This window comes from Nanorana parkeri, unplaced genomic scaffold (genome assembly GCF_000935625.1).
Source record: "Nanorana parkeri isolate BGI_ZX_2015 unplaced genomic scaffold, ASM93562v1 scaffold38, whole genome shotgun sequence".
Classification (NCBI taxonomy): domain Eukaryota; kingdom Metazoa; phylum Chordata; class Amphibia; order Anura; family Dicroglossidae; genus Nanorana; species Nanorana parkeri.
Genome location: NW_017306306.1, coordinates 566,329 through 591,645, shown reverse-complemented (window position 1 = coordinate 591,645; position 25,317 = coordinate 566,329). Strand labels below are relative to the sequence as shown.

General features: G+C 41.1%; 1 protein-coding gene across 1 annotated transcript in view; it reads right to left on the bottom strand.

Moving 5' to 3' along the window:
* The window catches only part of BICD1 (BICD cargo adaptor 1), a 147,540-nt gene that overhangs the window by 39,700 nt on the left and 82,523 nt on the right, over window positions 1–25,317 (bottom strand). Inside the window, exons 3-5 of the mRNA XM_018570381.1 lie at window positions 22,466–22,618; window positions 16,554–16,988; window positions 7,737–8,819 (exon numbers count right to left, since the gene is read on the bottom strand). Of these exons, the coding sequence (XP_018425883.1) occupies window positions 7,737–8,819; window positions 16,554–16,988; window positions 22,466–22,618 (1,671 nt within the window). The remainder of the gene's footprint in view (window positions 1–7,736; window positions 8,820–16,553; window positions 16,989–22,465; window positions 22,619–25,317) is intronic.

The window sequence follows — 25,317 nt, the reverse complement described above, 5'->3', positions numbered from 1 at the left end:
TAGATGCTGGAGCCTTAAATCACCTGATAATTTATTGGTGAGAGCCCTGCTCTCTGTTGGGTCAGCAAACTGGCTGTGCCCATTATGAGGAGCTCTCAGCATCCCTGCTGGATGTTTTATGTATTTTACAGTGTGGAGAATGTAACAGGAGGAGTTGGGAGACCTAAAGGTGGGAAACCCAATATTCCCAGGTTGGGAATCATGGCAGGAAAAGCTAACATACATACATATCTCCACTGTTTTACTTGTTTCTTCCGTGATCTTGCTTCGGTTTGGCTTTAAAGCTGAACTCCAGGCAAACAGTTAAATGTACGCATGAAAAACCTACAAGGAGACCTGATTTACAAAGGATTTGTTATTCTGTCCATCCAGTCCAAAAATGTACACATGCATCACTGCTTTGTATGGCAAGGAAGGAGAACTGATTTCTCTAATGCAGATCAGTACCACAGTTCTTGTCGCTTCCCAAGCCTGTGACTTGACAGTGAAAGGAGAAGTTACAGACTAATGAGCTTGTCACTCTGCTCTATGCACCTACCAGCAGGTTCCTTTTTAGCACATGAGTACTGCAACACATTTTGTAGAGTATACACTGAGTGGCCAGATTATTATGACCACCCCATCAGTACTTCGTTGGGCCACGAGATAACTCCACGAGATGACTTAGTTGATCCACCTCGTGACTCCACGAGATGTTGAAAGGTGATGCAAGGAAACTGACACTGCACTGTTGCCCTTCTGTTGTCTTGTACCAGTCTTGCCACTCTCTGTTCTGCCCTAACATTGACTAGTCGCTGACGGCCACAATTCGCACGTTCAGACCCAGATTTTCAGCTGGCAGTCCAGTCTTTAAACACTTTAACAACAGCTGCTCTTGAACATTTAACGAATTCTGCTGTTTTGCTGATACTCGCTCCATGGCTCTGAGCACCAACAATCATCCCACGTTCAGAGGCTGTTAAATCGCGTTGTTTACCCATATCTTCAGAAAAAAATCACTTCTACTGTCGTGGTAAACAGCCTGCTTCCCTATTTATAATGGTCTGGCCCTCTAGCAACTTCAGCGCAAAATTATAGCTAATTTGCCTACAAACGTCAGGTGGTCATAATAATCTGGCCACTCAGTGTATATATAAACAGCGGCACAACTGATTGAATCATTGTGCTGTTTCTTCCTCTTCCAGGATGAACTCTGCTGTACAGTGGGCACGGCTTGCATTAACCCTTTGGATGCCGCTGCTGTAACTATTACAGCACAGCAGGATTGGAATTTAAACAAACTCACAGCTGTGTTACATTTACAGACTCACTTCAGGCTTCTTAACGCTCCTTTCACACGGACATCACCAATTCAGTTGCATATCAAAACTGATGAATGCTGAATAAGTATTTTAGCATGTGTGTAAACTAAAGAAAACTAGCTCTGGCAGTGTAACAGTTAATCAATGATGTATTCATAAATAGAGAGCTGCATTAATTTGGGTCTTTTAGATCTGCCTGGTTTTCAGCTTTAAGCAAAAGTTCTCGAAAACAATGCTTTGTCCTTTTATTTGGGAAAACTTTCATCATAATGAAGGAGAATATACACAGGACTGATGCCAGGCAGATGTTCAAGAAGTAGGTTTATTCGGCTGGGCGATCAGGCCCGTTCAAATAATATGGGCTCGCAGGCCCCTTTTTATAGAGATTTGAACAAGAGAACCATATGTGTTATGACTTATCTCCAAAAATAAGATATTGATGACACCCTGTATTCCTATTGTGCCAAGAACATTAGCTGGGCCTTGTCTTGATAAGACTCCCTGACATCAAGGACAGCTGTCTTAGCATTGAACCTATTGTCCTTTAAGCCACAGTCAGAAAACATGTTTATGACTTTCTGTCATTGACCCCTTGTTACCTCAACCTATAAGGCCTAAATGTTCTACATGAACTCTAGTTACCTCCATCTACAAAGCCTTAATGTCCTACATGAACTGTAGCTACCTCGACGTACAAAGCTAAATGTTTCACATGATGTTTATTTCATGCAGCTCATTATCTATGTATGGTGTGTATGCTGATTAATATCAATATGAAATATATGGGTTAATATTAAAATCCCAATACAGCAACACAAAAAAGCACCACCCAAGACAAATATCTGTAATTAGCCTGCAGCAGATCAGTCAAAGATGACTGCTGATTGGTTACTTTATAGATAACTTGTTGCATTACTAAATAGACAGATTGCATATTATAACACTAGAGGTGAGCAGATACACAATATGCGCAACAGAAAATGTTATAAACAACCAGCTGGCAATGGATATGTCTATACCTGGGCTCTCAGCCAGCAATGTTCTGGGTTGCTATTCAGTGAAGTGTCCTGAATATTGTCTGTTTACTAACAAAGTCACCCTAATGTAAGTATGCACTCCTGGAAAATACTGCTGCAACAAATTGTATGAAATAGTAATGAAGTGATTGTGATGCTTAAGCATCCTTTGCTAGTGCAACATCAGTTAAAACGAAAGCTCGGCTTCAGCACTTAAAAGCAGGAACGTGAGGCGTTAATCAGTTGTCCTGCAGTGCTGATGTGCCAAAAAGGGACTTCGCCATAGCAGGAAAGAGCAGAGTGACAGAGAGATGAGCTCTTCAGTCTGCTGCTTCTACTTTCACTGTCCAGTCACAGGCTGGGGGAAGGACAAGACCTAAACTGCAGCAGAAAAAAATCAGTCTACTGCCCAGCCAGACAAGTCTGTGCTCTAAGACAGAGCTGTGTACATCTCAGGACTTGGCAGGTAAAACAGCTCCCTCATATGTATTTCATCTGGGTATTTTGCTGTTTGTCTGGAGATCAGTTTAAGCACTGCGAAATAAAAGCAGTACAAATGCATAAGAATAGAACATAGTGCATTTAAAAAAACATAGCGCGAAATAATGCACAAAGAAAGCTTAAAACTGTCTTATACAATCCAAACCAAAATGTACTTTACTGGATTCCTGTAAAAAAAAATACTTCACAAATACAGAAGCAAATCATGTACACTTTGTAAGTGCATCCAAAGCCCATAAATCAGATTTACAATTCCTCTGGCTGGCATAACATCATGCACATATGTACTTTTACTGTTTATTCAGCCACTTGCATGGAGTTCAGCTTTAAAGAAACACTATTATCCCAACAATGGCGGCACACTGCCAGAGATCTCAACGCACTATGTAAATTTAACTGGAAATATAAACCATGTGAAACACAGCTAATTCAAATAAGGAGAGCAAGAGTGTAACCAAAAACAGGTCCGATATGTGCTTGTGCTTTATATCTCTTAAATATATATTATTTATTAGGATAGAAAAGAAAACACAGCGCTAAAGGTTAGGCACATACAAATAAAGTAGGTGATTGTATGGATAGATATAATAATTATATCCTCAATATGGTGCAAATAAGTGTTCAAAAATGATTAAGAGTGCAAAAACTAAAAATACCACAGCACTAAAAGTGAAGAAATGGTGGTTATTATATCGTATAAAAATGTAATAATTGTGTATAAGTTTGGTGAACGTTTTGGAAAATAAAGTATTAATAAATAAATTATTATGTTGAAATTTAGTATTAAACAATCCTATTAAGACCAACATTTGTGCATACTCTTTAGTAAAGAAATATACTAATTTCAAACATATTGACAACAAATGTAAATCATTACGTTTGTTGTGGTGGGTAAAAAACCTCACAACCTAAAATCACAATGTCACTAAAAATTCAGCGGTGAGTTGATATTGATAACAATCATGAAGTGTTACAAATTACAAATTAGTGTCAGATCATAATAATAATAATAAATTAATGAATGAATGAATAAATGAAACAGCGTTTAAAAAAGAAATGAATATGTCATATAATAATTAATACCGATCAAACAGTGAAAGTAAGTGGAAAAATGAAAATATAAATCAGTGTATATCTAAAAAGTGTTCAATTCCAACCTAGTTAATTAATGATAAGATATGCTAACATCTAGGAAGGAAAATGATATATAACTTAGGCGGTGATGTCTAATAAAAACCACATAAATCACAAAGTAACAATCAGCAGTCTGTGTCAGTTTTAAACTGATACTAAGTAGCGATCTCAAGATGAAAGTGTCAATCAGAAGTTAATAGTGTTCAATGAGCGGTTTTGTAGGCGAAGAAACGAAAAGAAAAAAGTATTTGTTGATCCCTTTCTCTTTGATCCAGCAGCCCCCCTATTAATGGGTACTCACCAGCATGTAGTGAGCAAGCAAGCATCTCAGATTGGTGATAGTTTGATCCACGGTCCTCTCTCGCATAGGACTTGATCCTCCCCACACTGGAACCAGACGAAAGGAGATTTTTCCTCTGCGGTGCTGCAGCCTTCCTCAGCTATCTTTCAAACCTAGTAGTGGCTTCTCCTGAGTGCGGTTTTAACGATCCTTTTCCCAAGTCCCGAAAACGTTTTTAGGGTTTAAGAAAAGAGAGCCCTCATGGTGCAGTACGTAAAAACAATAGTATTTATTAAAAATAGCAACTTACATGTAAGATATATAAAATTCGACCGACCATACAGCTCAAAAACAGCATATAAAAACTCCTCGTGTGTAAATGAATCTGCCTCTTTGACGCATTTCATCATGTGACTTTTTCAAAAAAAGGCGGATATCCTGATATCTGCCTTTTTTTGAAAAAGTCACGTGTTTCAAGAAATGACGTGTTTCGCCATGTCACTTTTTCAAAAAAGGCAGATATCAGGATATCCACCTTTTTTGAAAAAGTGACATGATGAAACGCGTCAAAGAGGCAGATTCATTTACACACGAGGAGTTTTTATATGCTGTTTTTGAGCTGTATGGTCGGTCGAATTTTATATATCTTACATGTAAGTTGCTATTTTTAATAAATACTATTGTGATTTACATTTGCTGTCAATATGTTTGAAATGAGTATATTTATTTACTAAAGAGTATGCACAAATTTTGGTCTTAATAGGATTGTTTAATACTAAATTTCAACATAATAATTTATTTATTAATACTTTATTTTCCAAAACGTTCACCAAACTTATACACAATTATTACATTTTTATACGATATAATAACCACCATTTCTTCACTTTTAGTGCTGTGGTATTTTTAGTTTTTTCACTCTTAATCATTTGTGAACACTTATTTGCCCCACATTGAGGATATAATTATTATATCTATCCATACAATCACCTACTTTATTTTTATGTGCCTAACCTTTAGCGCTGTGTTTTATTTTCTATTCTATTCTAAGGTGGTTCACCCCCTTTTTTTCATAGCTGCTTCAGGTTTAATTGTTTTTTAGATAGCTCCAGGAGCGCAGATTTTCATTTTTACATATATTATTTATTGCCATGGTTAAGGGGTGCTCAGAAAATATGGAAAAGTTGTGATTCTTAAAAAATGGCAGCACGATCTGAGAACACAAATCCTTTGATCCAGAGACAGGAAACACTCACAAGTGGTCACTGCTCACAAATTACAGGCCTGTAGGGGACCCATGTTTCTGGCAATATTTAATCAGAAAACATAGCAGATAAGAGGCTAATAAATACATAGCTCCCAACTCTCCCTGGTTTAGAAGGATTGTCCGTCTTTTCAAACCAAATCACTTTGTCTCTCTTTCCCCATAAGATGTCCCTCTTTTTGGTCCGATCTATCTTAATAAAAAAAAATATTAAATATCAGGAGTGTTATATTGCACTTAACCTTTTATCCAATCTCTAAATGACTGCATTTGTTTTGGGGGTTTGGGCCAGTATAAATGAAAATAATTGGTGTAAAATTTGGGGTTCAACCATTCACTTTTTGCATATTCTTTTTTTGTGATCTGCGTCACTGGAGGTGTGGCATTGGGGGGCGTCCTATGCTAACATACTTAGTACTATACGATATCCCACTTTTCCTTCTTAGAAAGTTGGGAGGAATGATAAGCATGATTTTGCAAACACACGTGCTGCTTTCTCTAGCAGTTAGCACTTTCATCTACAGAGTTACACATATAATAACAGGCTCACACTGTCTCCTCGGATTGATGCATACGTTTAGAACAATTGTTAGGCTGACTTACTATTTGTATATTAAATACCTCAAGATGGTGAAAAGTACACATACAAAAATTACAAAAGGTTAAAAAAGACAAGCATGCAAGCAAGGCAGTTGTTCAAAATAAAAGGATAAAAATATAGGAAGATCACCCAAGTGAGGGGTGAGTTAGGTAAGGTTAGGCGATAGGGGCAAAACAGATGAATGCACTTTGTCTTAAAGTGCACTTATCCTTTACATTTTGCAGTCTGAATAACAACATTCCTAATTGCCATCATAACAAATTAGTTCTCTGGTAAGTGGTAGCATTAACGTCAAGCATCAGTCTGCTCCCACTAACAAAGGCATCTTATTGAGAGATAGCAGAGGCTCTGTACAGAGCATGCTTCCCACACAGCTAGGAATGTCAAGGTTTCTACAACATAATAAGCTAGGCTTTCATATCTACTAAAAGCAATACGAGTTATAAGGGGCCCCTATGCCTTATTATTGTACCATTTTCTTATGAATAGACAACTGGAAAAGACAACTGGACTTTGTAGAAATACTCTTTTTTTTGGACAGATTTAATTAGAGTGCTCTTAAAACAGAAGGTACCTACATGTCTCACTTCCATCACAAATCAAATTATGCATCCCATTTAAATCATGGCAATCATTCCTTTTTGCCCCTGGACAAACTGCACATCCAGAATAGTTGGGCTATAGCACGGATACAGCCTGATATTATAGAGCCATTTATTCCAAACTGCATATAACTGTTTTAGGCTTGTTGGCAGTGTATGAAAAACATGGCTGTTTTGAAATAGGGCTAGGGGAGCAACAATAAAATATAACCAGAGAGGTTATGGTGAGGTGGGCCAATAGGAACCCAAGATCCCTTCATGGAACCAATGCAAAGCACAGTTGAGCTTTCTTAAAAGAGCAGCCATATACAAGTTTCAGTTTCATCACAAATTAGTGGAGGGGTTTTTGGTTCATTTGTCTTCTCTTTCTACGAGCTACAAAGAAGAGCACAACCTTTCCTTAGAATTGAATAGGCCCTATTTATACTGCAGGAGCAACATCCCATTTAAGTCTATAGGACGTTAGTGCTCAGAGGCGGGCAGCCTAGCACTAGGCTATAGACAATGTTGGAGCTTTCAGCCTTTGCAAAATGTACAGACCTGCATGGTGGAGAGGAAGAGGGTTTAGGTGGAGGCATAGTTTACTGTATTGAGTGGGCTGGAGGTAATTTTAACAAGTCAATGTTATACTCTGATAGACACATGAAGAAAGGCTCAGTCCCACCTCTAAGAGTATTTTCACCAGAGCTTTTACAACCCCTTTAAGTCTCATCATCTGAAACTGAGGTGGGAGAAACTGGCTGAATACCGAAATAAGGAGGTGTTTTTAATGATTAATGCCTTCTGGAGCATAATGAAACTTACTGGTATATTTTGATGTTCATTATTATAATGGTGTATAGATCAGCCTTGAACCTTTACCATCTGCTAGTCATTACTCAGCACGGCATTTCTGGTCTCGCTTTAAAAACTACAAATGACATCAAGTGCCCACAGCAGAGACCTGAGCTACAGTACTGCATAAGGACCAACCAATGGTTGATCTTTACAGATGGATTATGACAGTTAATAAACTGAATGTGTACTATGGAAATTACCTGTTTGTTTGCTTTTAACACAGCTCTGAGCGTTGCTATTTGTTCCCGTTTGGTGCTAAGCAAAGACTTGAGCTTGAGGATCTCCTCCATTAAGCCTTCCTTGTCTTTATCGATCATTGGTACCAATTCCCTGGCTGCGGCCCGCTGACGTGACAGCTGCAAGGACTTGTCCACGGCCTTTTGCAAGTGTTTAATTTGATCCCTGATAATGGCATTGAGGTTGTAGATGTTCATTGGCTCCTTTCGAATATCACTAGAGTCAGATACAGGGGAGGATGGGGGGGCAGTGATGATGGGGGAGACGGTAGCAGACTTTTGAGGGGTTGGCTCCCTACTGGAATCTATGCTCTCTTTTGGGACTGGCTCACAAGGGCTTCTTGCCTCCACTGGTGAAGCTATACCCCGCCTGGCCAGCCTTGGAGAAAGAAGTCCTCTGGGGTCATCGGGACCCTTTAAGCTTCCACTACGGGTACCCTTACTTTGCCTGTAGTAGTCCAACATAACTCTGTTTGGTGTTTCATTGTTACATAGACATACATGATGGTAGAGTTGGGCTAATTCTTCACTAAAAGTCACTAACTCATCCTGAGCTGTATTAAGGGTGTTGTGGGTTTCATTTGCTATAGCAGTCATTATATGAAGCTCCCTCTCTAACAGAATAAATTTGTCACTACTCTCCCTACGGGCCTTCTCTAGATCCATAACTTCTTCATCATACATCTGGATCCTCGAATCCAGTTTTGTCTTCTCCTCTGTGTAGCGCTCTATATGTTTATTGTATTTTTCCTTCAAGGCTTTAAGTTCTGCTTTAAGATCTATCACTTCCGTAACAGCCACTTTGTATTTGCATTCCAGTATCTCAAGGCCGTTGATGTCAATGTCATAGTCATGGGTCTCCTCTCCAGACACTTCAGCTTTATCAGAGTCCAGCTCTTTACCACTGTGGAGCCTCCTCATGGCATTCACGTGTTCTGTAAGCCTATGGACCCGTTCATGCTGCTCTGTTAAGGCTCCCTTTGTTAGTTCCAGTTGAGTCTCAGACTCTTGTAGGTTGGTTAACAGGATCGCTTTTTCCCTCTCAACCTGTAGAGAAACACAGCACCAGCTAGATTAAAAAACACAAAAATAACTTTACAATATATATCTATAAATCTTTTAAGGTTCATTGTATGTAAGCAAACAGCATCATAAAAAGGGAGTAGATCATTTAGCTGCCAAAAAAATTAGGTCCATGTCACTAAAATTCTGTAAGTCTATTTTTTCAATAGCACTCAACAAAAGACAAATCTAACTGTCCCTGTCCAGCTTGACTTTTGACATCTGATATTTGATGCTACTGCTAAACCTTAGTTCTTTCTTGCTGATTTAATTGTCTTAGCTGCCCAATGACTGAGTTTGTGGTCTGCCAACTACCGTAAAAGGACAAATTAGAAGACAGACGGGCATGTGTCAAGTATGTGAAGGTTGCAAAAACAAGACTTACATCTGTTTTAAGAAAACACAAAGAAAATCTGAGTATTTTTAGGGCAATGCTAGACAGGCCAAAATTACAGCTGTCCCCTAAACTGATTGCTTGCTGTCCCCTAAACTGGTCTAAATGGCTTCTAAATACATTCATTTGTACAGCCTGATATAATTAACCCCTTTAAGGCCCAACTCTAGTATTAAAAAAAACAGATAAATTAATTGCCAATAAGTTTAAAAAATAAAAAAGCAGCTCTTGCTGCAATGTTATTATTATTATTATTATACAGGATTTATATATTGTTTGCGCAGTGCTTTACAATATAAGGAAGACATTACAATCACAATACAATTCAAGACAAGATGGTAAGGAGGGCCCCTGCCTGTGAGGGCTTACAATCAATACTCACCATCTATCACTGTGCCCCACAGATTCACCACACTGTGATCCAGTGCTGGTCCTCTTCAGGTTTGAATGGCTAATGTCCATTTAACCAGCTTCCTGAGAGTGCAGAGCATCTAGAACCTGTCCCCTGGGGTATGTCATTAAGCTGCCTTGGGCTCACACGGGAATGCTGCAGAGAACGGCGCCACATTCTCTACAGCATTCAGGAACTGCCTACTGGTAAATGTAGAAAAGGAGGAAGACATGTGCTTGGATGTAAGACCCATGAATAAAAGGTATGTATCCAGCAAGGGGGTGGAGCAGGGTGTGGGCACCAAACAGGTTAGGGGGTGCCAATCTGGAATTGGGCTTTAACGTATATATTTGACTGTTGTTTTACCAGGGTACGCACTTGCAAACAGGCCCCTACTCATAGACCTTACTTATTACATCTGAACACCCTGTCCATCGAGATCCTAAATGAGGTGGAGGGAGTTATAGAAACTAAGAGGGTTAGGTGTAAATGGCGGGTTTGGAGGTATAAGAGGTTATGAGATGGGCATGTCAGCTGTAGGGAGTATTCACACGAATAATAATGTTAAGCATCAAGTTAAGCCAGAAGCATATTTTGCCCCAGGTACAGGAGTGCCAAGCTACCCCACTGAGTACATCAAACATTTGCCATAATCTTTCTGCTTTCCCGTTTATTATTGAGGGCTTTTTCACACCATGTCAGGACCAGATCTGTAGCAGATCTACAAACGTAGTGCAGTGCATTTCTGTCGCGTTTTTACCGCAATTTAGCAGCAATTTTTCTGCAGTTTTTTTTAGCTTAACATGGGCTTTTAGGTGTAGTCCAGTGTGTTCCAGGGCATTTGCAATGCGTTTTTTTTTTGCGTTTCCATGCGTTCCAGAGCAACGAAAAGTAGACAAGAAGTATTTTTTTTGTCTAGACCGGAACGGACTGCGCTGGTGTGAACTGAGTCAAGAAATACCATAAGGATACATGGGGATGCTTTTTTGGTCCGGGAACAAACTGTTCTGGTCTGGACATGATCCGGACATGGTGTGAACAAGCCCTGAGGGTTATCAAAATGTTACTAACAAGCCATTGGTTCAATTTCCCAGCAAAGAGGAGAAAACTAACATTGGAATTAGCAAGAAATAAAGGTTAAAACAATGTGGACAATAACTAATTTGGGTCAGGTTTTTTTTGTAATCTCTGTTATACAGTCCTGTATGTTGCAGGTATCAAGCCTCTTAAACTGTGATATTATAAAAGGAGATAGAAGAGGAAACAAGATAAAAGGGAACCTTGCATATATTGCAATACATGTTCAAGCCAGGCAACTGTGTCAAAGTCCGCACTCTACTGTGCAAAATGCCAAATACTTAGTAGCTTATAGCATACTTTAAAAAATAAACAGTGTTAATAAGGGATTAATGGACATAGATAGAGGAGAGCAACAGACTCAGGTCTGGTTACTTAACTGTACTATGCAAGAGATTGGCTACAGCATCCATGCTCAGATCTAAAAATGTATAGCATCTATGCACACCTAACGTGATGTGACATTAACGTAGATACATTCAATAGAATAGTATTTTGGGATAGGGTGGTAACAACATATTGTAGAATGCAGTCACTGCTCTATATCGCCATAGTGGGGATTGGGAAAATTATAAATCTTCACAATAGCTTTTCCTTTACTGAAACATCTGACCTACTAGGTGACTGCTGAGCTTAGCTATCAGTCAGTAGGGCATGAATGGGTGGGTACAGACCACTACTTGCCACGCCAACTACCTATAATGCTGACAGAAGGGTACACCCCATTCAAACAGAGGGAAATTCTAGAAGCGGTCTGCCAGCAAGGAAAACTCATAGGTGTATTATTTATGCTGAAGTTTGAGCTTCGCAACAATGCAATGACTTATGTGTCTAGGGTTCAGTTTTATAACCTCACAGATTGTATTTAAACCTAAATATAGACATGACAGTTATGTGATGTGGCCAACTTAGACAATTATCTCATTGCCAGTGGGGGTATGAACACCAGCCAACTAACTTCGAGAGGAAGAACATATCAGAGAGGTGGGAAAACCTGTCCTATTCACTAGTGCTCCATCCTAATCCTGCAAGGCTAGTCCCTTTCTCCCTGTTCTTCTCCCCCTTTCTTCGGTGAATGTTTGGCCAAATGTTTGTGTCAGTGACGTCACTGCATGACTGGAAACCTTAAAGTGACATTAAACCCTCAGATTTTTTAACATAAAACAATACTGTAATGTGTGCATTACTGTAATCCATGGTTGTTTCCCTTCTCTTTGCTGATCTTCCTTTTAAATCCGTATCTCTTCTCATGCTGGGCAGAAATTCCATTTGCAGCTGAGTGCCTCTTTCTGTAGTGCTGGCTCAGGTTGTGAACCTGCACACAGACACCATGTATCCATTTCAGAGACAAGGCAGTCTGCTGCAAAACAGAAGTTCTGCCCAGCATGAGAAGAGATACGGATTTAAAAGGAAGATCAGCAAAGAGAAGGGAAACAACCATGGATTACAGTAATGCACACATTACAGTATTGTTTTATGTAAAAAAATCTGAGGGTTTAATGTCACTTTAAGGCTGGTCAGGTCTTGCATGCATTTCCACACTTATAGTATTTAGTAACATAGTTCAAGGTCAGTTTTATAGTGGAGCACAGAAAAAACAATTAAAAATCAGCTTTTGTGAACCAAACCACGTTAAACATCTAAACACACACCTTTGCAATATTTTAATGGTGAGCTTTTTTAGTTCCTAGTTTTAACCTTTTTACTATAAGCTACCTAGATATCCTTACCAAACTACTGATTGCACTATATTAAAAGGCTACTCTTAAATAAACACATAATCAGGGAGAATACAGTGGCTAGGCGTACCAGACAACCTGAGAAACTCTCTATGGTGCATAGCCCGTTTATGAAATATTAATGCGGAAATGATTAATAATACAACATACCAATATGCATACACACAGACTGCAGTGGAATTAAAATATTAATTATGGTAAATGTTAAGACTTCTGCCACCTTCAATAATTTGTTTCTAGGGGACTAAAAGAATTTCAAAATTGAATAATAACCTGATTATTAAACATTTTTAGGATTTGTTGGGACTACTACTATGTTCCTCCACTTTCCCATGTTTGCTGACATTTCTTTATGAAATCCCAAGACAAGAAGGAGTGCACCATTTACCATAAAATCCCACCCAATAATAATAAATCCCTCTCAGGTATATCTTACTCAGAGAAAGTACTACCCCCTAGCAGTCAGACACTGAGTTTTGGTAAATTGGAGAACTGTAAACAGGTAGTGCAACTGAAATATAGAAAGAGTGCTAGCATTCACACCCAATATAGTGGTTCATTCTGTGATTTCCTCACTTTTCAATGCAAAGGTGAACCAAAAACCACTTTAAAGAGCCTCCCTTTACATCTTATCCTACAGTTGAAATATGAGAAAACTTGTGGAATTAGTTATGGAGGAACAAAGGAATAATGGGAGGGGTGCACTAACGTAACCAATACAGGGGATTACTTTAACTTTAAAGCACTAACCCATTTAAAGGATGGGTCCAATTCTGTAATTTGGTGGGTGAATGCACTCCAGATCTCCAGATTAGAGCCCAGGTATGTTTTGCAGTTTTGTTCTCCCATCCCTCTCTTCCTGATCCATTCTCTATCATACAAACTGTAGAAGTCTTTAAAATGGCAGGTGAAGGAGATGGAAACAGAGATGTTGCCACTGAAGTCCCATAGAGCCATAGGATGATGGTTGATTTTTTGACCAGTCACCATCTATCTTTAACTGAAGTAGTAGTTTAACAGTTATTGTGCTCTCTCCTGTACTCAATGTCAGCCGTGCAAAGCTTATCGTAAATGTTACTGACATATAAGCAGTACAGTGACATATGATAGCCTCTCTCCGGGAAGATGTGAAGATGCTACATTAATACCGATCTCAGGTTCTGCCACTACAGTAATATCATAAATAACAGTAACCACCATTATGCTGAATTCAAATTTGTTTTATGGCCACTGAAAGAAAGTTGCAGATGAGGTTACATTAATGCTAAGGCACTGATATTTTTACTAATGCCAGGATCTATTACTATACTATAATTAAACGTAATGCAGTCATTTATGTACTTGCATAGATTAGTTATGGAAGCTCAATCTGTTCATAAACACAGATACTCAGTGGTAGACACATGAGCAGATAATCATAGTGGTCCTCATTGCGACTGTCATGCAGAACCTATACCCTCATTTAAATATCTGGAAGTGCAATAAATACCTGTATAATACATGTAATAAATACCTGGATGTGTCAATGTTCTCTCATAGTGTTCCCAGTACTACCCCTGACAATGCCTTTTTTTCTCCAGAAAGATGGAGCCATCTTTGTTAAGGCCCCATCCAGGGTCACCATATACTTCCAGGACTGAGAGGCCCAGAAATTAAATAAACATGTAAATCATGGTGCATGTGCAGTTCTAGACACTGCTGAAGCCTCTTACCGTGTAACTTGCTACAAAGTTTCACTCTTTCGATCTGATAACAGAGAGAGGGAAGACTAAGGAAATGCTCCACCTGCCTGCAGCAGACTGATTGCATCATGTCAACCTAGGCAAAGTCATTGGACTGAAGCTCAACGACTGTTTTTGTTAAAGGGTATACATTTTATTTAAAATGTTTATTCTGTATAGGGTGCCAATATGTCAGGGATTTAGTCATGCAAACTTCTAAAGTTACTAAAGAGTCCACTTTAAACAATAGCTAAATTGTACAGCTTATATTTCAGGAGGTTATATAAGGCCGTTATATGTCCCGGCACTAATACTGTAGAATTAAACTTTTGCCCTTGGGAGTGGGGAGTCTATATTTATAGCAGTGCCAGTCCATTATCCACATGCTGAAATCAATAATGTCAATGGTGAAATACTGACCGCACTGAACAAATAGTAATCCCTTCATTTTTGTGCATTCTTCAGCAAAAAGAGAAATGGTAGAATCATTATGATTGATGAGAGGCGTTTCAGCAGAGACAGACTCTATGTTATATACTGTAATATGATTCCATGCAATTAAGTATGATGCCAACTACACCTACACACTGCCAGATTGGTAATAAAAAAAAGAACAGACAAATCTTTTTTTTACTTTTGGATAGAGCGGGAAAGACTTTCCTCTCTCAGTGACTACACAAGAAGTCAACATATAGACCTGAAAAGTCTACTTAGGTTCTAACTAGGGATGCACCAATACCGTTTTTTCGGTTACGAGTACCAATATTTTTTTACGGTACTCGCCGATCCCGAATACTGACGGAAGTCCCATTAAGGAAGCCAGGCGGCGTGTGGTGACTCGCCACCTGGCTTCCTGATTAGCCGGGCGGCGTGTAAAGACTCGCCACCCGGCTTCCCGATTAGCAGGGAAGCCATCTCCATGCTTCTCGTCACTAGGTGACGAGGGAGCATGAAGCTGGCCAATCAGAAAGCCAGGCTCCGCGTCATTACACGGCGCCCGGCTTCCTGACTGGCCAGCTTCCCGACCAAATAGGAAGCCGGGCAGCGAGTCATTACACGCTGCCTGGCTTCCTGATAGCGCGGATAAGCCGGCTCCATGCTCCCTCATCACAAGTGACGAGGGAGCATGGAGCCGGCTTCCTGGCCAATCAGGAAGCCGGGCAGCGTATAATGACTCACTGCCCGGCTTCTTGATACCGGAAGCTCAAGTATTGGGCTAGGTATTGGAGCATTTGGGCGAGTACAAGCACTTGCCCAAATACTCGGCATCGGCACCGATACCGATACTAGTATCGGTATCGGTCCATCCCTAGTTCTAACATTTACCTGTTCAAGTAAAAAAAAAGAAAAGTTGGTTTAATTGCTGTCTGGGTCCCTGTTTGAGAAACTTCCTGACCAGGTGATGGGAGTCAGATAGAACAGAATGTAAATGTGGATGTGAAATACTGTATCTTCAACATGGATGCAGACAGCAATAAGAACAGAGGTTCAAACGCATTCCCACCTCTTTCAAAAACTTAGAATAAAAACAAATGGCGTAAAGCATATAAAGGATACAACCTTTGCCAACTTTTTTATGCTTTCTGTGTCCCTGCTGGTGTTTTCTTTTTATTTACTGATTTAGGATTATTGTAATATGAAGGGCCCATCAAAACAAAATGAACTATTAAAGCTCAAATCAAATTTCACTCATTTTTATCACTTTATAGTCCTGTACGCCTGTCTGTTAAAATTTGCACCTGCTTTCTGGTAAAAAAAAATGCCTTAAAATACCTCTAAATGCTGCTTCCAGCCCTCGGGTTGCAGTGCTCTGTGCTGGCAGAGCTGAGTAACAGTTACACCCCTCAGTACAAGTGTCCTCAAACAGATTTGTACTTCAGAGAAGGATAGGTGAAGAATGGAGGTTGTTTATCGGACTGTATCTCTGTTACTTCAATTAAGCTTTAGATTTAAAGGGTAATTCCAATTTCCCAACACTTTAACATCTGACAAAGAGGAGTCCATGTTACTGGGATAGAGGCAAGATCTGCACATCCAGGATATTCCTTAGAAGGTTCATTAGAAAGGTTTGTGGAATAATGGTGAAATATCTCTCATTCAAATGGATGGTGGCCCTATAATATGTTATCCAATGCTGGAATTTAGTTTGTGGTTCATTTTCACCAGTACCACCTACAGCCGTATAAATGCTTGTCCTCCTCTCAGATTGCCCATCTGCCCGTAGAGACTCTGCATGGCATGCTGGAAGATGCTAACACTGGGAAAGGTGGTAGGAAGAATTAATTCTGCTCATAAAGAGTAGCAGAATATAGTTACAGTTTGGCAACATATTCATTATAAATGCAGTTTTAGAAACCACATTTTGATCTCTGTGAGTGACCATATGCTTCCACCTACCTGAATAAGCTGCTGTTTGAGTTTTTGCATCTCTGATATATTCAATTCGCTGAAGAGGTCAGAGACGGGAAGGAGTGACTCCCCCTTACGAACTGCCTGAGTCCGATAATCCCCATTTATTTTGACAAGAGGGGTATGGATGTGTCCGTTCATCTTTTCCTCGTTGTTGGACTCCCCATCTTCTGAGAACTTCAGCCCATCCACAGCAATGTTGATGTGGTTGTTGTACATGCTGTCATTGATGTTGATGTACTGTGCTAGCTCTTTCCGCAGGTTGTTTTTCTGCTCTCGCTCATTCTTCAGTGTATCCAGGGCTTCCTCCAGTTGATGTTCTGCTATCTCTTTCAATCGAATAGCATCCTCCAGCTGGCTGTTTAGGAGCACCGTCTCCTCCTCAAAGCGCTTGATCTCGTGTTTCAGGCCTTCATATTCAACCTATATCAGACAACACAACAACATGAAATTAATAGAATGGAGAAGTGAGCAAATACAGCATACATTTTCTAAGGAAAAATAGCATTAAGGCTGCATTCCCACTATGTGTGAATGTGTGTTTTGGGAGTCCTGCGGCAGGAATGCCAAATAATCTGTTTAGAAGCTGCCAATGTCACCAATTCAAGTTAATGACCGGGTGACAGCGGCTGCATCTGTAAGCTGTTTGTTGCGTCCAGGAACAGTGATCTATTCCAAAAAGCATGTAATCATATGTGATATGATTACATACAGAGTACTGCTTTCAGATGTGGCCGCTGTCACCTGATCATTAAAGGAGAATTATGAGCTGAGTGAAAATCACTCAGCCTCATAATCTGAGCTGACCTGTTACAATGAAACACAGGTCGGCTCAGATTACATTTGTCTTACATTTTGCTAAGGCTCAGGTTCACACTTGCGCGATCCGTGTTTGCGCGGCAATCATGCATGAAACCGTGCGGATTGCCATACGGTCACAGATTATTTTCTAATGGCACCCAAGTTGCACCGGCAATATCACGCGGTTTCCCACCGCAATTCCCCCCGTGCAGTCGAACATGATGGTGGCAAAAAAAGCAGTGTGTCGTGTGTCGCAAAAAAAGGTACATGTACCTTTTTTCAGCGATTGCCACGCGGATGAAACCCCAATCCATGGGACCGCGCTGCAACCACTGTGTGCAACTGCACGCGATCGTGCGGTCCCAGTTTGCGCGTCCCGGATCGCCCCGGTCTGCAGCAGCCCTCAACCTATGTGTATCAGTACTGCTTGGACCTTAGAAGAGAGTAGGCCCCTGAAAGCATGCCCTGAAAACGTAACTGTTAGTGCAAATACCAAAAGTACCATGTGTTGCTGAAATCCTCTTATAAGCTGTTGCGGTTGCATACAAATTGCAAGTCTAATTTTCTGACAACGTGATGTTTAATAATCAGCTCCAGTTCCTCTGTCTCTACATTGCAAACCAAGGAAAAAGTATCAAGTGTCTTTGTTGTTTTTTTAAATTGCCCCCCAAGGTACCTAACTTTTCCCTAGATGAGGTGACCACGGCATTGAAAATTACCAACAGGCACCATAACATTCCTCATGGGAATTTTCCTTTGATAAATGTGATCTTGTGCGTCTTTACCAAACAAAGAAACAACTGCAGGGTCAATACATAAGCAAGTCCTCAACTGATAATTATGCTACATTTCTTCTGGTGTATCTCACGGGAACAAGCCTTAAAGCTGGCCATACGAACGTTCATATGAAAATCTCATCAGAATATTTAAAAATGCCATCAGAGACTTGTTCGTAATTTCATTTGATTTTAACATTCAATTTTGGAATAAATGGAGTTTCTTGAATCAAAATCACATTCACTGTTATCATTTCATTCGTTCAATAAAGATTGTCAATCCTGCTCCTCCAATTTTTTTCATTACTATGGTCATAATGGATGGTTGATTTGGCCCCATTAATTCTTAGAAAATAGAACAAATGCTCCAAAAACAAATTTTGTTTGAACAAAATTTTACTGATGCATGGTCACCTTTAGCCCTCATTCACACTGTAATCGGCCCGCACGTACAGCTCCGTGCTGCAGCAGGGCCGTACTAAGCAGCTGCCGGGAAGGACAGGTACTGCATGTAATTAGTACGCAGCCCCCGTCCTTCTCTATGGGACTACGCGGCCGTACGCCGCCCTACGCTCACCTCAAGTGCAGGTCCGTACGGGAGCGTGTTTTTTCCCGCCTCGGACGCAGACAGGATCCATCCTGTCAGCATACGAGTACGCTCACCCGCACCCGCATGGATGTACTAATTACATGCAGTACCTGTCCTTCCCGGGAGCTGCTTGGTACGGCCATGCATGCAGCACGGAGCTGTACGTGTGGGCCGATTACAGTGGGAATGAGGGCTAAAAGTGTATGTAAACCCTAACAATGAACTGCTCTTATTTGTTCCTCATTCACTAAGTTAAGAAGAAACTTTTTCCTGGAAAATGCAACTTCTGTTGCAAAGAGAACCGTACATCAACCTCATATATCATGTCTGTTCGATAAGCGTAATAAAAATAAATCTTGATTCTGCCAGAAATCCAGTGTTGTCCTGAATCCTGTGCACCCTACAGTGTTATCTCAAGAAGTCTTACCAAACCTGCCCAGGTTACCTCTGTAAACTACAGAACACATTTGATTGTTGCTATAGGGATAAGTGTGTGTATGTGGGGGGGAGGAGGGGTTGTTCTGAAGTCCTTACACACTTTGTTCTAGGGTAACAATGTTGCTTGTTCAGAGATTCAATACAGTGAGTCCTAGGGTTGTCACTCTAGCATAGGAAGTGTGTTGCTGGCAGGATCATCTGGTGACAATTAAGGAAAAAAGAACACTAATGCATCGGGCACATCTATGGACTGATTACATTATATTACATTTTTGTTCTTGGGGTTAGGAATACTAGAGTGAAACTATGACTTCCAGCCTGCCAAAAGTATAAAGCCTCTTTTTGAGGGTGTGTATGGTTTTATTTTATTAGTGTAGAGACAGTGCTGGTTTATTGATTTTTAATGAATATATAACTGCATGAATTGGTCTTTTTAAATCTGCCTGGAATTCAGCTTTAATCCTACAAAAGTAAAAAATGTGTTTGTAGTATAACGATCTAATAAAGAGGAGAGGCTTTTGTTAAAAATCAGAAATAATTGGACAGTTGTTGAAGTCTCTAAAGGATGGAGAGCTCCTTGGAGGTATAAATACAAGTTTTGGTGTGAAATGTGATATATCTCCTAATTAAACTCTTGTGGGATTTTAAGGCTATTTATCTTGGCAAGATGTACACACTTGTGACTGACTCCCAACGTCTCCATAGAATGGTGACATGCATGAAGTCTTGGCTCTCTTTATTAAAAATTAACCATCACATGCCGATAAGACAATCTTAAAGTGAATACATAATGGCAATATTGGCACTTTTAGGGAGTTGTGGGCTGCTGTACATTTGTTTGAATAGATTTGCAGTGTTGTTGTTATCCGTTTTAGTTAGTAAGTAGTCACTGTTAAAATATCAGCCCCAATTCATCAAGCTGCCATTGTATTTGAGGCACCTTAAAGAGACCCTGTTGCTAGACCATTTATTTAAACAACAATTTCCCCCCAAGATTATATGTGCATTTTTATTTATGGCATATTCTGTGCATGTCATTTACCTGTAAAAGCCTTCCTTGTGTAACCATCCAAGAGCCCTGAGACTGCTGAGTGCCACCATCTTGGTTGTAATGTCAGCAGCTCAGCAGATGGAGTTATCAATTAAAGAACTCCTGGCAGAATAAAAATGAACCCTTGTAGTAGGACTATCCCTGCACTGCAAGGGTTAAGAGCTCATTTTGGTCTATGATGTAAAATAAAAAAGATATACTCACCTGATTCCCAGTCCTGCCAGAATGCTAGACCGGTCCTCACAGCCCCTTCTTTTCCCCAGGCTCTGACTCCGGCCGTCTAAGGACCTGTGACGTCATTATGTCCATTCACTTGCATGAACATCCCACACCCAGGGCGGAGGGGGAGGGAGGTGAGCTGTCACTAACATGGGACCAAGGATCGGGTGATTTCATCTTTAACTGTACACCCTAGACCAAAACGAGGACTTAACCTTGCAGTGTGGGGGTAGCCCCACATCAAGGGTTACTTTTTATGCTTCCCGGAGTTCTTTAAGTATTCCCCATAATTCCTGCCCTGGCAGCTACATAAAAAATGTTAAGTAGGAAGTAGAGGGGAGGAGCAAAGGAACTGGGCCAGCACAGAGAGTAATTAGACACTGTGACATGCAAAAATAGAGAAGGCTGGGCTAGTGAATTGACTCTTACAGAAGTTGTTTGCTAGCAAGTTCAAAGGCACATGCCAAGCGCATAAAAAATTGTTTATGGAAAGAAAAAATGCTGCACGTAAAATTTTAAACTACTAGAAGTTGGTGACAGGGCCCCTTTAAAGTGAACTCAACCACTTTAGGAACGGTATGTTACACCCCCTTCAAGTCCAGGCCATTTATCAGTTTTCAGTGCTGTGGTACTTTTACTGTCAATTACTACCGGTATGTCATACAACACTGTACCAAAATACATTTTGGACTGACAGAGCTTTGTTTTGGTGGTAGTTAATAACCATTTTTTTTTAAATTTCATATATAAAGAAAAAAAGAGAGACATTTTTTTTTTTTTTAAAGTTTCCTATATTTCTTAGTACAAAACATATGAAATAATAATGCCATGCCATGCATTACAAACAAACCCCAAAATGACAGCTTTTGGAAAGTACAAACCGGAAAGTACAAACCGCAATGTAATCTAATGTTTGCATATTTTTGGGGGAAATGAAGAAACAGGCTAGTAAAGAAGATTTAATATGTGCGTAGTCTTTAACCCTTTCGCTGCCAGAGCCGGTTTTGCACACGTTAAAATGCACATTTTAGGCCTGAAGATTACGTAAACCCCCTAGAATATATATTTCCTCAAATCAGAGACCCTGTAGAATAAAATGGTGGCACTTAAATTTTTGTTGTTGTATGATGTTAGCGCAACTGTTTATCAAACCCAAGTAAATAGATACCAAACATGTCAAGCCTCAAAACAGTGTGTGTGCCTTCTGTATTCTCCTGTTCAGAGACACAACAGGAAGTGAAAAAAGAATCCTCTCTTAAGCTGACTATACACTGCTCGAGAGTGTGAAATTAATATTTGCTTAAGTGAACCAATTAATATGTTTAAATTTGTATATAACTAACGTGTGTGTTTTCTCGAGTTAAACCAAGCTTTCGAAACTGCTCAGCTTAACTACAAAGTCACAGGCTTCCTGCATACTGATTGAGCAGACGTACACGGAAAAACAGCATTAAGGAAATCCTCCTCGCCTCATGACTGAAGTGACTCAACACAGGATGTACTAAGGAACTGTATAAAACATCAAGACAGGAAGGGGGGGGTGGGGGGGGGGGGGGGTTGAGACTCTTACAAGACTGAGTGAGGAACAGTTCCAAACTTTTTCATGGTCTGTATTGAGTTTCCCGTGCACGAATAAAGCATTTGTTAATCTTTTCAAATATACCATCGCCTCGTCTCGATATATGCTGAGATTCCATCAACAAGAGTCAGCAGCGAGCTGTGGGTGGCCCTATCAGTTCTACATCATTCGACAATAGTTGTCCTTGGAAGATTGCTCTGTTCCTGTTCCACTGGTAACTTAGACTTTTCACAAGGATATTTTACACTTACAGAGCAGGAGAAGCCAAACTATGGTCCTCCAGTTGTGGTGAAACTACAAATCCCTAAGTCTCGCAATGCCTTATGCCTTATAGAATTTGTAGTTCCACAACAACTGGAGGGCTGAAGTTTGGCTACCTGTAAAATCTTAATAGGTATACATTTTCAAATAAAGGATACAGCATTATAGAATAATACCAGAACGTACCTGGTTTTGTTTCAGCGTGGAGACCAGTTTCTGCAAAGTTATGTTCTCTTCCTCGAGCTCGGTGTAGTCCTGGAGCAGCCTGGCCTCACGGAACTTATACTCCCGGATCTCATCCTTCATCCGCATCCGCTGCAGCTCCAGAATTTCATTTGTCTACAGGAGGAAATAACAAAATAACATTAATAATAATATAATACTCTTGATTAGATCTATGAGATAATATAAAAAGCAAAGTATGGTAACTTCTAACAGCCAATCAGAATCTTGTCTTTCATCAATCTTGGATCATTAGGGGTAATGCCATTGAGGTGCCATAATCCTAAAAACATTCTCTAAGCTTTATTCTTTTTAAATTAATAACTAATTATGTTACTAGAATGTATTTTTTCCCCCCAGGAGTTGTACTTTTGGTTTTGGGAAAAAAACTTATAAGGAAAGAAGTGATGTCATTGGCGTTATATGGCCACATGGCTATATTTGGTCAATGACATTGACCTATGCCCAATGTATAGTAGTCGCGGGGTGCAGAGTGCTGGAATGCTCTTTGCGTTCAGACACCTGCAACTGACATTCGGGTCAAGTGATCTACTGGCTGACATGACCTGGTGGGGAGAAGTGTCTGTTCAGGTAAGTAACCACTAAACACCAATGAAAGGGATTTATTTTTGATCCAACTAAACACCATTGGGGTGGGGGGGTATTTATTGGTTGGACAGATCACTATCTGCAAGGAGTTTGCATGTTCTCCCTGTGCTTCCGTGGGTTTCCTCCGAGTACTCTGGTTTCCTCCCACACTCCAAAGACATGCTGGTAGGTTAAAAGGCTCCTGTCTAAATTGGCCCTATATGTACTGTATGCATATGAGATAGGGACCTTAGATTGTAAGCTCTTTTTGAGCAGGAACTGATGTAAATGTGCACTGCTATTGCCACTGACAATAGGGGGGAGGAGGGGGCTGGGGCACTGAACACCAGTGAAGGAACCTGAGGTTATTTATTGCTAACACTGCAACCATTGAATTTGGAGTTTATTAGTGCTGCCTGTGACACCACTAGGGGTTGTATATTATTGCTGCCTCAGCTCTGGGCTGAACATCAGCTCCCACATACCCTTGCGAGGGCATGTGAGAAAGAAATACCACGGCAGCATGCAGGTGAGTGAAAAAGTCCTGAAGATTGAGCTTCCTGGAAGGGGATTATCGCTGTTATATGCATGTCTTTTTTTCTGGTTTCATTATGATATGTACAGGTGAAATTTGAATAATTAGAATATCGTGCAAAGTTCATTTATTTCACTAATGCAACTTAAAAGGTGAAACTAATATATGAGATAGACTCATTACATGCAAAGCAAGATAGTTCAAGCTGCGATTTGTCATAATTGTGATGATTATGGCTTACAGTTAATGAAAACCCCAAATCCACAATCTCAGAAAATTTGAATATTACATGCAATCAATAAAACAAGGATTGTACATAGAACAATATTGGACCTCTGAAAAGTATAAGCATCAGGGGCGTATTTACCACGAGGCAAACAAGGCGTTTGCCTGGAGCGGCACTTTGCAGGGGAGCGGCATGTTTCGCCCCCCTGCAAAGAGGAAAGCTGGGGACGAACAAGGCGCCGGGCGCACAATATCAAGCTGCGTCGGCTGCCTTAAAAGGTGGCTGCTAACGGGGCCTGGCAGTGAGCTGGCGGGTGTATGAAGAGGTGTGGCCGGGGCCGAGGGAGAAGCGGCCCGGCCGTCGGAGGCTGCGGTGCCGCTCCAAGAAGATTCGGCGGCTGCAGAAAGACGCGGACCTGGGCCGGTGGAGGCTGCAGATGGGATGGCGGCTCCAAGAAGCATCGCGGCTGCAGATCTGATGGGACCAAGATAGACACGGCCCCGGTCGGCGGAGGCTGCGGGCGGCTCAAGTAAGATGCAGGCTGGAAGCAAGATGCAGAATGGAAGCAGGCTGGGGAGCTGCAGGTAAGAAGAGCAGCATGTGTGCAGGGAAAGGGACCCTCCACAGTCCATAATAGATCATGCACAGCCCACCTTAAAGTCTCTGTGCAAGGTCTATGGTGGGCTCTGGGGGGTCTCTGGTGGGGTTTGCAGGAACTCAGATGGGCACTGCAAGGTCTATGGTGGTCTCAGCCTCACATCCTACATTGCCCACCAGAGATCCTTTACAGCCACTTGAGACTTCCCTGCAACACTAAGGCCTCGCTCATTCACACTGCATAAAGGCTGTGACACACTGCACGCGAAGCAGCGTGGAGCGAGCAGGGCCTTCGCGAGCAGGGTCATGTCATTTTCTCCTCGGCACCTCAGCTTGCGAGAGCTCGCGTAGCTGAGCGTGCCGAGATGAAATATTTCATCTTCAGCCAATTGGCTCGCGCGTATAAACCGGCGCGTTGCGATGCGACGTCTGGCTGGTTGTTATGCAGGAGCCGATTGGCTGAAGGTACAGTCAATCATGTGCCTGCACTCAGCTCACACACAGCACGCAAAGCTCCGTGCCGGACAGCTTTGCTTCGCTCTGCACGGCTTTGCATGCAGTGTGTCACAGCCTTCAGAGTTGGCCCATAAACATCCGTGCTGGTGCGGGTGTCCATGCTCGGACGCAGATAGGATCCATCCTGTCTGTGTACGAGTACGGACATCCACACGGACGTGCAGTTCAGGTGAGCGTACAGCTGCGTCCTCCCATAGAGAAGAACAGGCTGCTGCGTACAAATCACACGCAGCACCTGTCCTTCCCGGGAACGGCCCGATACGGCCGTGCACGTCCCACGGATCTGTACGGGCCGACTCTTAGCAGTGTGAATGAGGCCTAATAGCGCAATCTGTCAGCGGCTTGAACGAATAC